Below are 12,200 nucleotides of genomic sequence, written 5' to 3'. Positions count from 1 at the left end.
TGACTGGTCTTGTCCCCACCCCCTCCTCTAGCCTGTAGTGGATGGAGCCTGCAGGGTCCCTCCCACAACTCCTCTCTCTATGTACAGCACAGTGATGATGTCGCAGCTCATTTACAAGGTAATATTTGGGTTTGCAAAAGGAATTTAGAGCACACAAAGTTGATTTATAGCCACTGGAATTTTTTGTTCCCGAGTTCAGCTTTGGGGCCTGTTTCCACCAGCCTGCACGTCTACCACAATATCCCGTGCCCGGAATTTGCATGCACGATTTTTTTTGAGATCCCACCGCACTGGGAACGCAGGGCATTTTATTACCACGCGTCCCTATGTGGCCAATCGTGCGGTGGGCGTGTTTGCAGTGCCATTGACTTGAATGGCACTGCCACGCCCCCTCCCACTAGGAGACTTTATATATGCGACCCTTGCGTTCTGGGCATAGGACATTGCGGTAGACGAGCGGGCTGCTGGAGATAGGCCCTCAAGGAGGAAGGGACTGCTTTAAGGTGAGCCTGCTCTCAGTTTGTGCATTGCTATACACTGAGTGGCCGGATTATTATATACACTGAGTGGCCAGATTATTATGACCACCTGATGTTTGTAGGGAAATTAGCTATAATTAGTTATAATTTGGCGCTGAAGTTGCTAGAAGGCCAGACCATTATAAATAGGGAAGCGGGTTGTTTACCACGACAATTGAAGTGATTTGTTTCTGAAGATACGGGGAAACAACGCGATTTAACAGCCTTTGAACGCGGGATGATTGTTGGCGCTCGGAGCCATGGAGCGAGTATCAGCAAAACAGCAGAATTCGTTACATGTTCAAGAGGGGCTCATTGTTAAAATGTTTAAAGACCGGACTGTCACCGTGACACCAAAATGGCTGTTAGTCATTTTGGTGTCACCCCAGCAGTGGTGTCACCCGGGTGCCGGCCGCACCCCCCTTGTGACGCCACTGCCGGGGAACGCAAATACTTAGGGGTTGGGACTGCATTTATCAGAGGTGCCCTGACGCGGCAGTGTGGCTTTCACATGTATGCCACTAATCCCTCTGTGTATAACCCGAGTCACTAAAACAGTTCAGTTCGGCTTTTTTGCTGGCTAGGGGTTCTATTCACTACGAGATCTACAACAAAAAACAAAATATAGGCGGCCCGCAGGGCATCAGGAATGTCCTGGCCGGGCCCCCCTGTGCCCCGGGCCCCATTGCGGCCGCTATGGTGATTGTTACGCCACAGTACTTTATATAAAAAGATACTTTAGTAAACCCGCAAATACTGAGATTTAGAATACTTCACTTTTAAATCAGTGGTGGATAAACTCCGGCCCTCCAGCTGTGGCAAAACTTCAAATCCCATCATGCATGTGCCGTTGGTATTCATGCCTGTGGCTGTCAGAGTCTTGCAATGCCTCATGTGATCAGTGGTTCCACAACAGCTGCAGGGCCCGGAGTTTACCACACGCCTGCTTTAAAATGATGCGAGATCCCCGAAGGAAAAAAAAATAAAGTCGAGGACGAGAGATGGATTGAACAGTTTTATTTCGACATAATACACCTGAGCCAATAGCAGTGTGGTTGGCACGATAGACGCACTCTGGTATACTGCCCCCTATGGGTAGGAGGGAGGGAAGGAATGAGAAGGGGGGGATTACATACCGTAGCTGTCCCCGCTAACCCTTCGCATTCAGTGCTGCCCCTTACGTCAGTCCAAATTTAAATATCCACTCACACCCGACATGACACTTCTGACATTGTAATTAAAAAACAAAACAAAAATGATGCAATAAAATAAAGAAAAAAAAACAGATTAAAGTGACTCCCGTACTGTACAGCATATAGTAGTCAATGCAAATTCCTCCTCCTCGTACCTCCATTTCTCTCTGCCGCCATATAGAAATCCAACGCGGCACAGATCAGTAGTAATAGTAAACAAGGGCATTACCCAAAACACAAACTATACGGGTCAGGTTGGAGCTACACTGGCAATTATATCTCATTGTCATGCCAATGAGATAACTGTGAATAAGGGGTTAAATCTCTCAGTAGCAAAGAGACCGGAATGCCAGGGTAGCCCAAGTCTGATTGTTGTAGGGTAGGTGCACACGGGCGTCCCTCCCAGCAAATGAGAACATAGATGCGGGGGCCTGCAAGCCCTTGTATGGGGAGCGGTAATCCTCTGTGCGGTGTCAGGTTTGTTGTGCACATTAGCGGAGGTGAAGTGTAGAGGAAAATGGAGCACCAAGAGGTAAATCGGTGAGGTGCAAATTACCGTATTTATTCATGTAAATCTGTATGTGACGCCCAGAGCTCCTCCCATAATGTGCCAGTAACAGCATAGAATATGGCAGACTTACCTTTTAGTGAGTCCTCAATCTATGCCCCCTTGTCATTCCTGCACTGCCATCTTCTCCCAGTTTTCTTCTGGGGTCTTCTCGGGGTCTTCACCCCTAAGCCATTGGTTGACCACAGATGAGTAAATCTTGTGCATGCCTCCTAAAGTTACACCCCCCAAGCAGGCTCCTCTAAAACTGGTCATACACTGCCCCACTGTCAACTTTTGCCAAATGGTGGGACACAGATGGGGCCACAAACTGCTTGAATTCCAGCCAAGTCAGCAAAATTCAAGCAGTGTGTGGCCCTTTCGGAGCCCTACCGTTCAGCAAATGCAATTTTATTCAACTTGCGTTGAAGGAGCCGAACCAAGAATCCTTAGTTCTGCTTTAAGTGTTGTTTTCAAATGCCCCTTCTTCACGACGTAGACATGTCTAGAACAGCTGCTGTAGTATGGTCTCCATGTGGGTCTGTGTTTCTGTGGAACGAGTCTGCAAAGTGTTCCTTCGCAGCAATCATCTCATTGGGATGATTTTAACCAAAATGCAGACACACACGGAGACCATCACTGCAGGAGCTGTTCTACACACCTTGAGGCCCTTGAAGAACGAGGGTTTAGTGTCCACTGAAACACATTGGAAACCATCTCTTATTAAGTAATTTGCAGGGAACCATCATCCATTTGTGCTCAAGTTTCTTCTACACTTCAATTATTCACCTGAGATACCTCATCTAGCAGAGGATGTTCATCGTCCAGAAATAGCTTGAACCCACATTTCAAAATCTGCTCTTCTCTAAAACATCCAGATGTCCAGATCCAGCGCCGCTCCTGACCAAACCCTTCGGTCTAATTGAGGGCCTAGACACACCAGAGGGTGTCACCAACACTCCGGCATTGCCCAACAATAAGCTATAGTGCGAGGTAAGGCTAATGGTTGGGTTGGAAGTTAGGGTTGGTGCAAATCCTTTGGTTGATGGCTAGGGTTGAGGCAAACCCTTTGGTTGATGGCTAGGTTTGGGGCAAACCCTTTGGTTGATGGCTAGGGTTGGGGCAAACCCTTTGGTTGATGGCTAGGGTTGGGGCAAACCCTTTGGTTGATGGCTAGGGTTGGGGCAAACCCTTTGGTTGATGGCTAGGGTTGGGGCAAACCCTTTGGTTGATGGCTAGGGTTGGGGCAAACCCTTTGGTTGATGGCTAGGGTTGGGGCAAACCCTTTGGTTGATGGCTACACTATGATCAGTGCTACAGCCTAAGATGTGGGGCTCAAGTTAAAATTAAAGGCTGGGGTTGGGACAAACTAGGTTTGGCCGAGTTGTCAGGAAAGCAAAACCAACATTCTGATAACAAAGTGGGATGGGAGCTCTAATATGAAAAATACCACCTCTGGGGGATGTAGTAGTCTCAAAGTCCAACCAAGGCCTGACAGCCTCCAGTCCCAGTGCTGGGCCCAGTGATGCCAGAAAGGTTGAAAAGCTTGTGAACAGGTCAAGGAACTGTACGTAGCGTCTTGTTTTAGCCCTCTCTCCCTTAGCTTTAGATTGTCGCTTGCTGGAGCTATACTTTAAGGACCTATTGCCACTCGCATTGTTATGCTTTCATCGACCATAATCTCCTCTACTCCAGTAAGTAAGCTGACCGCACCAATGAGTGTAGACTTTTTGTCCGGTCTGCGATCCGGCCAGCGCGCTATGTCCCATTGAAGCCCAGCCTTAGAACAGGCTGGACCTGGCCATTTGATCAGAGGGCGAATTTGAGCCATGTGCCACCGCACTACGCCAATTACCTCAACCCTAGATTAAATCCGTGGGCCCTTCGTCCATTCCTGGGGCAGTGTGCCTTGCTTATAATAAAAAATACATTTTCACATTTGCCCTCATTGCTTAAATTATGACGATACATTCTCCCAATTCAAGTTATTCCATTAGAAACTAAAATTAAGCTAAAAAAAAAACCCCAAAAAGATCTGCTAACATGTAAGAGCTCGGCCCTGTGCCGCCCAATCCGTCGACAGCATTCGAAATTGTGCTAAAGGTCAGACCAGAGTAAGATCGGATGGGTGGACGAGGGGCTTCGCTTCATTGCTTTCTGCAACGCGGTGTTTGCTATACTCTGATGTGTGCAAAAACACAAGGTGGCATTAAAAAATGAAACCGTTCTTTTGCCGCTAAGGTCACATAAGGCTGTAGTAAAATATATACCATGTGACTCCTGGAATGATACAGTTCATATTTTGGAACTCATGTAGCGCTCATACTGCTAACAAATACATATTTACAGAGTGTAAAAAAAAAAACCAGCGACTGCGGCTGAACGTTTTCCTGGTTCTTATCGCGCCCAAAAACATTTATACAAAAAAATTGCAATCGCATTCACCTCTCAATGTTTTCAACAACTCTCCAGCATTCATTTGGCTTTCCAGCTTCTGTAATTTCACTGAATGAATTATTGCATCGATAGTAAAATGTAGAGGTCGCCTGAAGGTGCTCCAGCTGCTGAAGAACTTGTAGGAGCGGCTTATAGTTCTACAACGTTGGCAAAGTCTTGGCTTGCCGGTTGCTGGCGTACAAAAAGTATAAGTAGAACAAAACCCTTTTTTGTTTTATTTTTGGATAAAATGTGGAAGGATTAAAAAACCACTGCTGGGATTTTAGTGCTATCTAGGAATACATTAGAGAGATTTCCACAGACTTCCTGTGCTGATGACCACGGTTACAACCAGACGTAAAGTGAGGGTATAACTCTAACAGCAACACAGAAAGAAGGAGTAGGGTAGGAGTAGAGTAGAGTAGGAGTAGGGGTAGGAGTAGGGGTAGGAGCAGGAGTAGAGCAGGAGTAGAGCAGGAGTAGGGTAGGAGTAGGAGTAGGAGTAGAGCAGGAGTAGCACTTTATTGCTGTCCGAGTCCCTGTTGCAGATTTTCCTTAACTTCCTGTCTGCCGACACAGTTGTGAACAGGACAGAAAATGAAGAAGAATCTGTCCAAAGAAGCACCAGATAGCAGCACAAACCCAACAGGGGTTTTAGTCCTTCCTCACTCTATCCACGTTTTTGCTAGACATATGCTTCAAGCCCTGTTGTATTCCTGAAGGTAAACCAAGCTAATGTCTTCAGAACAGTAGAAAATCCATTGTCTTCTAATTATAAAAAGGACACGTTGATATCGGGGCTTCTCAGTGCTTCGTGTTCCAGGCACAAGTGGAAACATTTCTTTGGTAAAAGGCTTAGAAGTACTAAATAAAAAAAGGCCTATCACTTTGTTCTCAAGCCAGTTGGCAAGTAAATTGCTCATCTCTGTATAATCAGTCTGTGGTCTATTGTACCTCTTTAGGACCCCACAAAAGTAATGGAGAAAGTCCGATATATATAACACCTCTGCTGGCTTTGATAACACGATGAAGTCCTCAGGAGATGAGGTGGAGTTGGCACCAGATGGTATTAGTACCCTGCCAACGATCATTTCTTGATTAAAGACCCTAAAAGCTTAGGCATGAATTTTCCTCCTTTCTTGTCCTTTGGGTCATCATCGGCCTCCTCATCTTTTTTACAAAACACTTCAAACCTGCTGTAGACTCTCTTCTCCTTCCTTATGCTCTCCATCCTCCTCAGCAGATTGTCCCTGTCTTCTGGGGAGGTTGGCGATGGGCGTGAAAAACGGCTCCTGCTTAGGAAGCTCCCGCTCCTACTTAAGGTAGATAAGTCGTGAGTAGGGCTCTCCTCTGCTTTGGTCTCGGTTGAGTTTGTGATAGGAGATGTCACCTCCGAGTCATTGGTGGACAAGGTTTGGGATTGCTTGGCCATTTCTGCCCGGTTTTTCTGGCTGTTGGCAGATATTTGCTCTAAGATCACCTTGGTGTCATCACGTAGGTTGCTGCTGAAGATGACATTGGAGGTTGAAGAGGACAACCTGCTCTGGCTGCTCGATGACGTTTTTGGAGGAGAAGCAGATATGACTTTTGTGGTCTTGTCTTCCGCGTCCACTCCAGGGGCAGATTCCGTGATCTCCGTTTTAGAGAACCGTCTGAGTGCGCTATTCTGTTTCTCGACTTTAACTGCATCAGAAGACAGATCTTCATCTGCCTTCTTCTCAGCCTTGGACTGCAAAAACTGTTTCAGCCTCAACGACCCCTTCCGGATGAACTCCATGGGAGTCTCTGCTTTGGACAATTCTTCCTCCGACTTGGGCAAGGAGGTAGCGGGTGAAGTAGGTTGGACAGGAGTTGGGTTTTGTGACATACTTTCAAGAGCATTGCCAAATGAAAGACCGGAGCTAGCTAGATTTTTGGGCTTTGGAGGTTCGATCTCTGGTAGCTTGGGTGGGTCTACAACCTCAGTGATGATGGGTCCACTCTCCCTCTTCTCGGGAAGAGCAGGGATGTTGCTTTCGGTTGTCTGAAAACTTGACATCTCCTGCTCAATTTTGGTGAAGGAACTGGTGACTTTCTCTTTGCTATAAAGGTCCTGGAACTGAGACGTGAACGAAGAACGATACTGGGATTCAAGGAGGGTTCGGCTAAATGAATCTTTGTCCGTCAGCTTTGACTCTAGAGATTTGAACGCTACAGTTTCAGTGCTTTTCTTCTGTCCGTCCTCCGATTCCTCTTGGATGACTGCAGCCGCTGCTTTGGTTTGCGTCACTGCGGTAGTTTCGCCATCTTTGTTTACACTTCGATATTTCTCCAAAATCTCCGCCACCTTAGAGGACTTCTTTACAATTTCATTGTCTCGGACTATCTCGGCGGTGCTTTGCTCTTTCTGAACACTCTGCATTGCCTCAACAGTAGAACTGTGTTGCTCTACCTTGGAGTTGCTAAATATAAGCGAGGATCTTAGACGGGAACTTCTTTGGATCAAGGGGTTGGTCCTTGTCCGGAAAGAGTCATGTCTTGACAGGAAGGTGTCTTCTTTTTCCTTCTCTAATACTGATATCTCCTTTGATGTTTCAGACAACATAGGGACGTCATTAATTGCTGTTACAGGCTTGTAGGCGGGTATAGGATCAACAGAATACTTTACGAGGGTCTCATACGGGTTTATCATAGATGGTCTTTCAACTGTTGTATCGTCGAAGGGTTCCGAGTCTATGGCCAATGGCATCCCTTCTTCATCATTGTCTGGCTGAATACCACTTAGGTACGATGAGATACGCCAGCTGCGTAAGCCTTGCTTGTTTTCTTGGTCTTTTTTATCAGCATCTTGGTCGTGGAAAAAGTGTCTCTGCTCTGTGCCCTGCTTATGTGTGGGTGATATTTGGCACATGAATTTCTGCCGTGATTGTGACCTCTGCCCAAATCTACCCTCATCTCCAAGTACTACCTGGTCTGAGCCGTGTCTAACTTCTCGGGATGAATTTGAAGGGTTATAGCCAAGCCTTGTGTGAGGTCCTTCAACAGGAAAATTGCCTTCCCCTTGCAAAGCCCTGAAAGGAGGAAACCTCGAGTCCATCTCTTCCGTATCTTGCAAACCTCTGCTGCCTCTGATTTTCTCAAACAGTCCCTGAGTCCTCCCTGGGCGATCCATCTGGACAAACTGACTTTTCTGAAACTGGCTTGATGATTGGAACCGGTACTCGTTATTGTCGGTGTTCGTATACATCTGCCTCGAGTACTGCTTTGAGGCGCTGTAGTTCTCGAAGGTGCCTTCAGCAAAACTGTGCCTCTTAAAAGCATCCATCTCCAGCTGTTTGTTCTGCATAAAAGACAACTGCTGATCAGGGAACCTCGCCCCGCCTTGCCCATGCATCCTCATGCCCGGGTTCTCCATTGCCTGTCTCATCATTTCCTCCCTCCGAAAGCCATGAAGAAAATGGCGGTCAGGGTCGACCCCAAAGGAGTTGAATGAGTTCTGAGAACTGTCGTCCCGGGGGAACATAAACTGCATCTTCCGCTCGAAGAATGGGCGAGGGCCGGCGAAAGGAACCATCCCCATGAATGGCTTTTCCATATTCAATAGTACGCTCTCGGGAGGAATGAGGGGGTCCGACTGGGCGAAGAGGACCCGGAACTCTTCATCAAAACTGGAGACCAGCTCACCCTGGAAGATGTGCGCCATGCTTCGGTGGATCTTCTCAAATGACCACATGAAACTGCAAGAACATGACAAAGACAGTTATAATCATTCTCTTCACCAAGCTTCTCTCTATTAAGAAATAAAGCACCAAAAAAACCTAAAAAATAAGTTTATTTTAGGCCTCAAATGCAGAGTGTGCCTGGACAGTGTAGATATCATATCCAGAAAACGACCGGTCAGATGTACGCAATAGGTTGGACTTGATGGACTTATATCTTTATTCAACCTCAAATACTATGTTACTATGTTATAAGTTGCCTAACTGGAGGCTCCAGCTGGATTGGGTAGCGCTGCAGAAATGCAAATACCCACAAATATTGCCCAATCCGCAGAGCCAACCAATCCAATCTCTACTCCCCGGGGCCAAAATATGAACAGCCAAAGACGTTCTTCTATTTCCTCGTTGGGGTAAATATTCATTTATTATAATGACTAAAAAGTTAACGGGAATCCTCTAATCCAGGGGTGCCCGTTAGGTCGATCGCGATCTACCTGTCGATCGCAAAGCAAACACTGCTAGATCGTGATCAGCTCACTGACCAGAGCTCCCTCCCGCGGTGCTAGTGCGGCTGAATGTGTCAGACGCTGCAGACAGGAAGAGGCGGGACACCTCTACCCGTCTGCGTTAGCCACACTGTCACCAGTGCGCGGCAGGACGCCCCTCCCAGTCTGTAGAGTCGGCCACATTCAGCATCACGAGCACCGCAGGAGGACAGGACAGCACACATGAGAGGAGATCTGGGAAGAGGCTGCAGTAAAGGTAAGGAAAGACCGCCAGAAGAGAGAGAGAAGAGAAAAGACAGCAGAGAGAGAAGAGACGAGACAGCAGAGAGAGAAGAGATGAGACAGCAGAGAGAGAAGAGATGAAACAGCAGAGAGAGAAGAGACGAGACAGGAGAGAGAGAGAGAGAGAGAGAAGAGACAGCAGAGAGAGAGAGAGAGAAGAGTCAGCAGAGAGAGAGAGAGAGAGAAGAGACAGCAGAGAGAGACGAGACAGCAGAGAGACACAAGACAGCAGAGAGAGAAGAGACAGCAGAGAGAGAAGAGACAGCAGAGAGAGAGAGAAGAGAAAAGACAGCAGAGAAAGAGAGAGAGAGAGAAGAGACAGCAGAGAGAGAAGTGAGAGAGAGAAGAGAGAGAGATAGAGAGAGAGAGAGAGAGAGAGACAGAAAGAAAAGAGCAGCCATCATAATTTTCCCCTGACGAGCCCACTGTAACCTCTTCCCCGATGTAGATGTCCCCGTGCCGAGATAAAAATCTAAGCTCACAGCGACAATTTCTGTGGCGAGCGCTCCACCGATGTCTCACCTGTAAGTGCCGCTTAGGACCACCGAACAGTCCACCAGAATGAACTTTTCCAGCAAGTTCCCCTTGAAGGTGGTGCCGTTCCGACAAAAGTAGGTGGGACCAGCCAGTGTCCGGACTCTGAGGAACTATGAGGGGGGAAAGAATAAGAATTCCCTCATTAAATAAATGAAATCAAACTAACGGATGACCACATAATAAAATGAACACACACAGAACATCCCCCCCCCCAAATATACACGTCAAGGATATTTTACACTGAGTTGCCTGCAGATTGGCTCATCCCATCACCTTCACCATCATAAGGGGGTGAGAACCTATGGGGTGTACAGAGTTGTCATTGGAACAATTGCCCGCACTGGAACATCTCCCTTCTGAAAATTTGGGGTCTGCCATCACTTTCCAATGAAAATTTTCAGCAGAGGGGATGCTGCAGACATGGGTCTCCCCCACAAGGTGGCGCCATCGTATTTGGTTTAGACAAGTTGCACATGGAGGTATCAATGTTTCCATAGGCTCCTATTTATTCTGGAGAGAAAGAATCTTAATTCTCAAAATGAGGTAAAGGACTGGAGCAATTGTTCGGCTGTCAGACAGCAGGTGGGATGGAGGGGGGCCTTGCACGTGTTTTGGTGTGCCCGGGGTGCCTCCGCAGGGTGCAGACACAAAGACGGCATGGCAGCTGGTGTGTGGGAGACGAGCTCGGCAGGCGTGGTCACGTGTCACTGGGTGTCATCATATGGTAAATATAGGACACACCTGGGTGGGGGAGATTTACAGGTAAATAGAGCAACATAGGGCCTTCTATGTGGGAAGACAATCAGGATTAGTAATGCTGTGGCTGTCATTAAGAGACGGGACTAAAGGACTGATGGCGGTGACAGATGCATCATGGGAGATCGAGCAACAACAGCCTGCAGCCACCTTCAGCTAGCTGGGGGAAAAGTTTCCATCTCAAAGTTAAATCTGACCTCCGTCCTTACCTTCAATCTTCTATCTGACCTCCGTCCTTCCCTTCAATCTTCTATCTGACCTCCGGCCTTCCCTTCAGTCTTCTATCTGACCTCCGTCCTTCCCTTCAATCTTCTATCTGACCTCCGGCCTTCCCTTCAGTCTTCTATCTGACCTCCGTCCTTCCCTTCAATCTTCTATCTGACCTCCGGCCTTCCCTTCAGTCTTCTATCTATATGACCTCTGTCCTTCCCTTCATTCTTCTTTCTGACCTCCGTCCTTCCCTTCAGTCTTCTGTCTGACCTCCTTCATTCCCTTCAATCTTCTATCTGACCTCCGTCCTTCCCTTCAGTCTTCTATCTGTCCTCCGTCCTTCCCTTCAGTCTTCTATCTGACCTCCGTCCTTCCCTTCAATCTTCTATCTGACCTCCGGCCTTCCCTTCAGTCTTCTATCTGACCTCCGTCCTTCCCTTCAATCTTCTATCTGACCTCCGGCCTTCCCTTCAGTCTTCTATCTGACCTCCGTCCTTCCCTTCAATCTTCTATCTGACCTCCGGCCTTCCCTTCAGTCTTCTATCTGACCTCCGTCCTTCCCTTCAATCTTCTATCTGACCTCCGGCCTTCCCTTCAGTCTTCTATCTGACCTCCGTCCTTCCCTTCAATCTTCTATCTGACCTCCGGCCTTCCCTTCAGTCTTCTATCTGACCTCCGTCCTTCCCTTCAGTCTTATAACTGACCTCCGTCCTTCCCTTCAGTCTTCTATGCGACCTCCATTTTCTCCTTCAGTCTTCTATCTGACCTCCGTCCTCCCCTTCAGTCTTCTATCTGATCTCCCCTTCAGTCTTCTATTTCTGACCTTCCCTTTAGTCTTGTACCGGCTCCTCTCCTGGACTGGCTTCCTCTGATGTCACTGCACCCTGGGAGCTTCTCACCATGTGGGATTAGAAGCTGCAGGGAGTCAGACAGAGCCTCATGTCCTGGCTGTAGGACATCTAGCGTTGACTAGTCCTTTCTTCCCCAGCCTGACTGTGCCTGACCCAACCCCCCTTTCATTCATTGGATTTCAGTGTTGTTAACCATGGAGGCTCAGCACCACGTGTGTCACCTGAATGTCACTCTATGGAAGACAAGACAGTATAACCATACAGTGAGGTCCCTATAATGAGGAAGGCTGAGGCTCTTGGCTCAGGCAGCATTTCATTAGGGTGTGGGGGGGAGTACAGGTGTGCCTGCCACCCCGTTCATGGCCGTTCCTGGTCAGGTTGCTAAGGGCGCTCCTAAGTCTCCGATAATTGGGTCTTTTTCAATTTAATTTTCTATGATAGGAATTGGCAACCTCAGCACTCCGGCCATTTTGGAGCTACAAGTCCCCTGAGGCATTGCAAGACTGACAGCCGCAGGCATGACTCCCGGAGGCAAAGCCGTGGTGGGATTTGTAGTTTCCCCACAGCTGGAGTGCAGAGGTCGCCTGTTCTATAATATGGCGCACCCTCGGCGTTCTCCATGCCTCTCATTCCACAGACCAAGCCATTAACCGATACACAGACGCC

At 47.8% G+C, this 12,200-nt stretch overlaps 1 protein-coding gene across 1 annotated transcript in view; it reads right to left on the bottom strand.

The window, feature by feature from the left end:
• Window positions 1-5,592: 5,592 nt before the first annotated feature.
• The window catches only part of FAM83H (family with sequence similarity 83 member H), a 47,311-nt gene continuing 40,703 nt past the window's right edge, over window positions 5,593-12,200 (bottom strand). The window contains exons 4-5 of the mRNA XM_018562651.1: window positions 9,703-9,827; window positions 5,593-8,410 (exon numbers count right to left, since the gene is read on the bottom strand). Of these exons, the coding sequence (XP_018418153.1) occupies window positions 5,782-8,410; window positions 9,703-9,827 (2,754 nt within the window). The 3' untranslated portion in view covers window positions 5,593-5,781. The remainder of the gene's footprint in view (window positions 8,411-9,702; window positions 9,828-12,200) is intronic.

This window comes from Nanorana parkeri, unplaced genomic scaffold, assembly GCF_000935625.1.
Source record: "Nanorana parkeri isolate BGI_ZX_2015 unplaced genomic scaffold, ASM93562v1 scaffold588, whole genome shotgun sequence".
In the NCBI taxonomy this organism is placed as follows: Eukaryota; Metazoa; Chordata; class Amphibia; order Anura; family Dicroglossidae; genus Nanorana; species Nanorana parkeri.
This window is presented reverse-complemented; position numbering and strand designations above follow the sequence as displayed.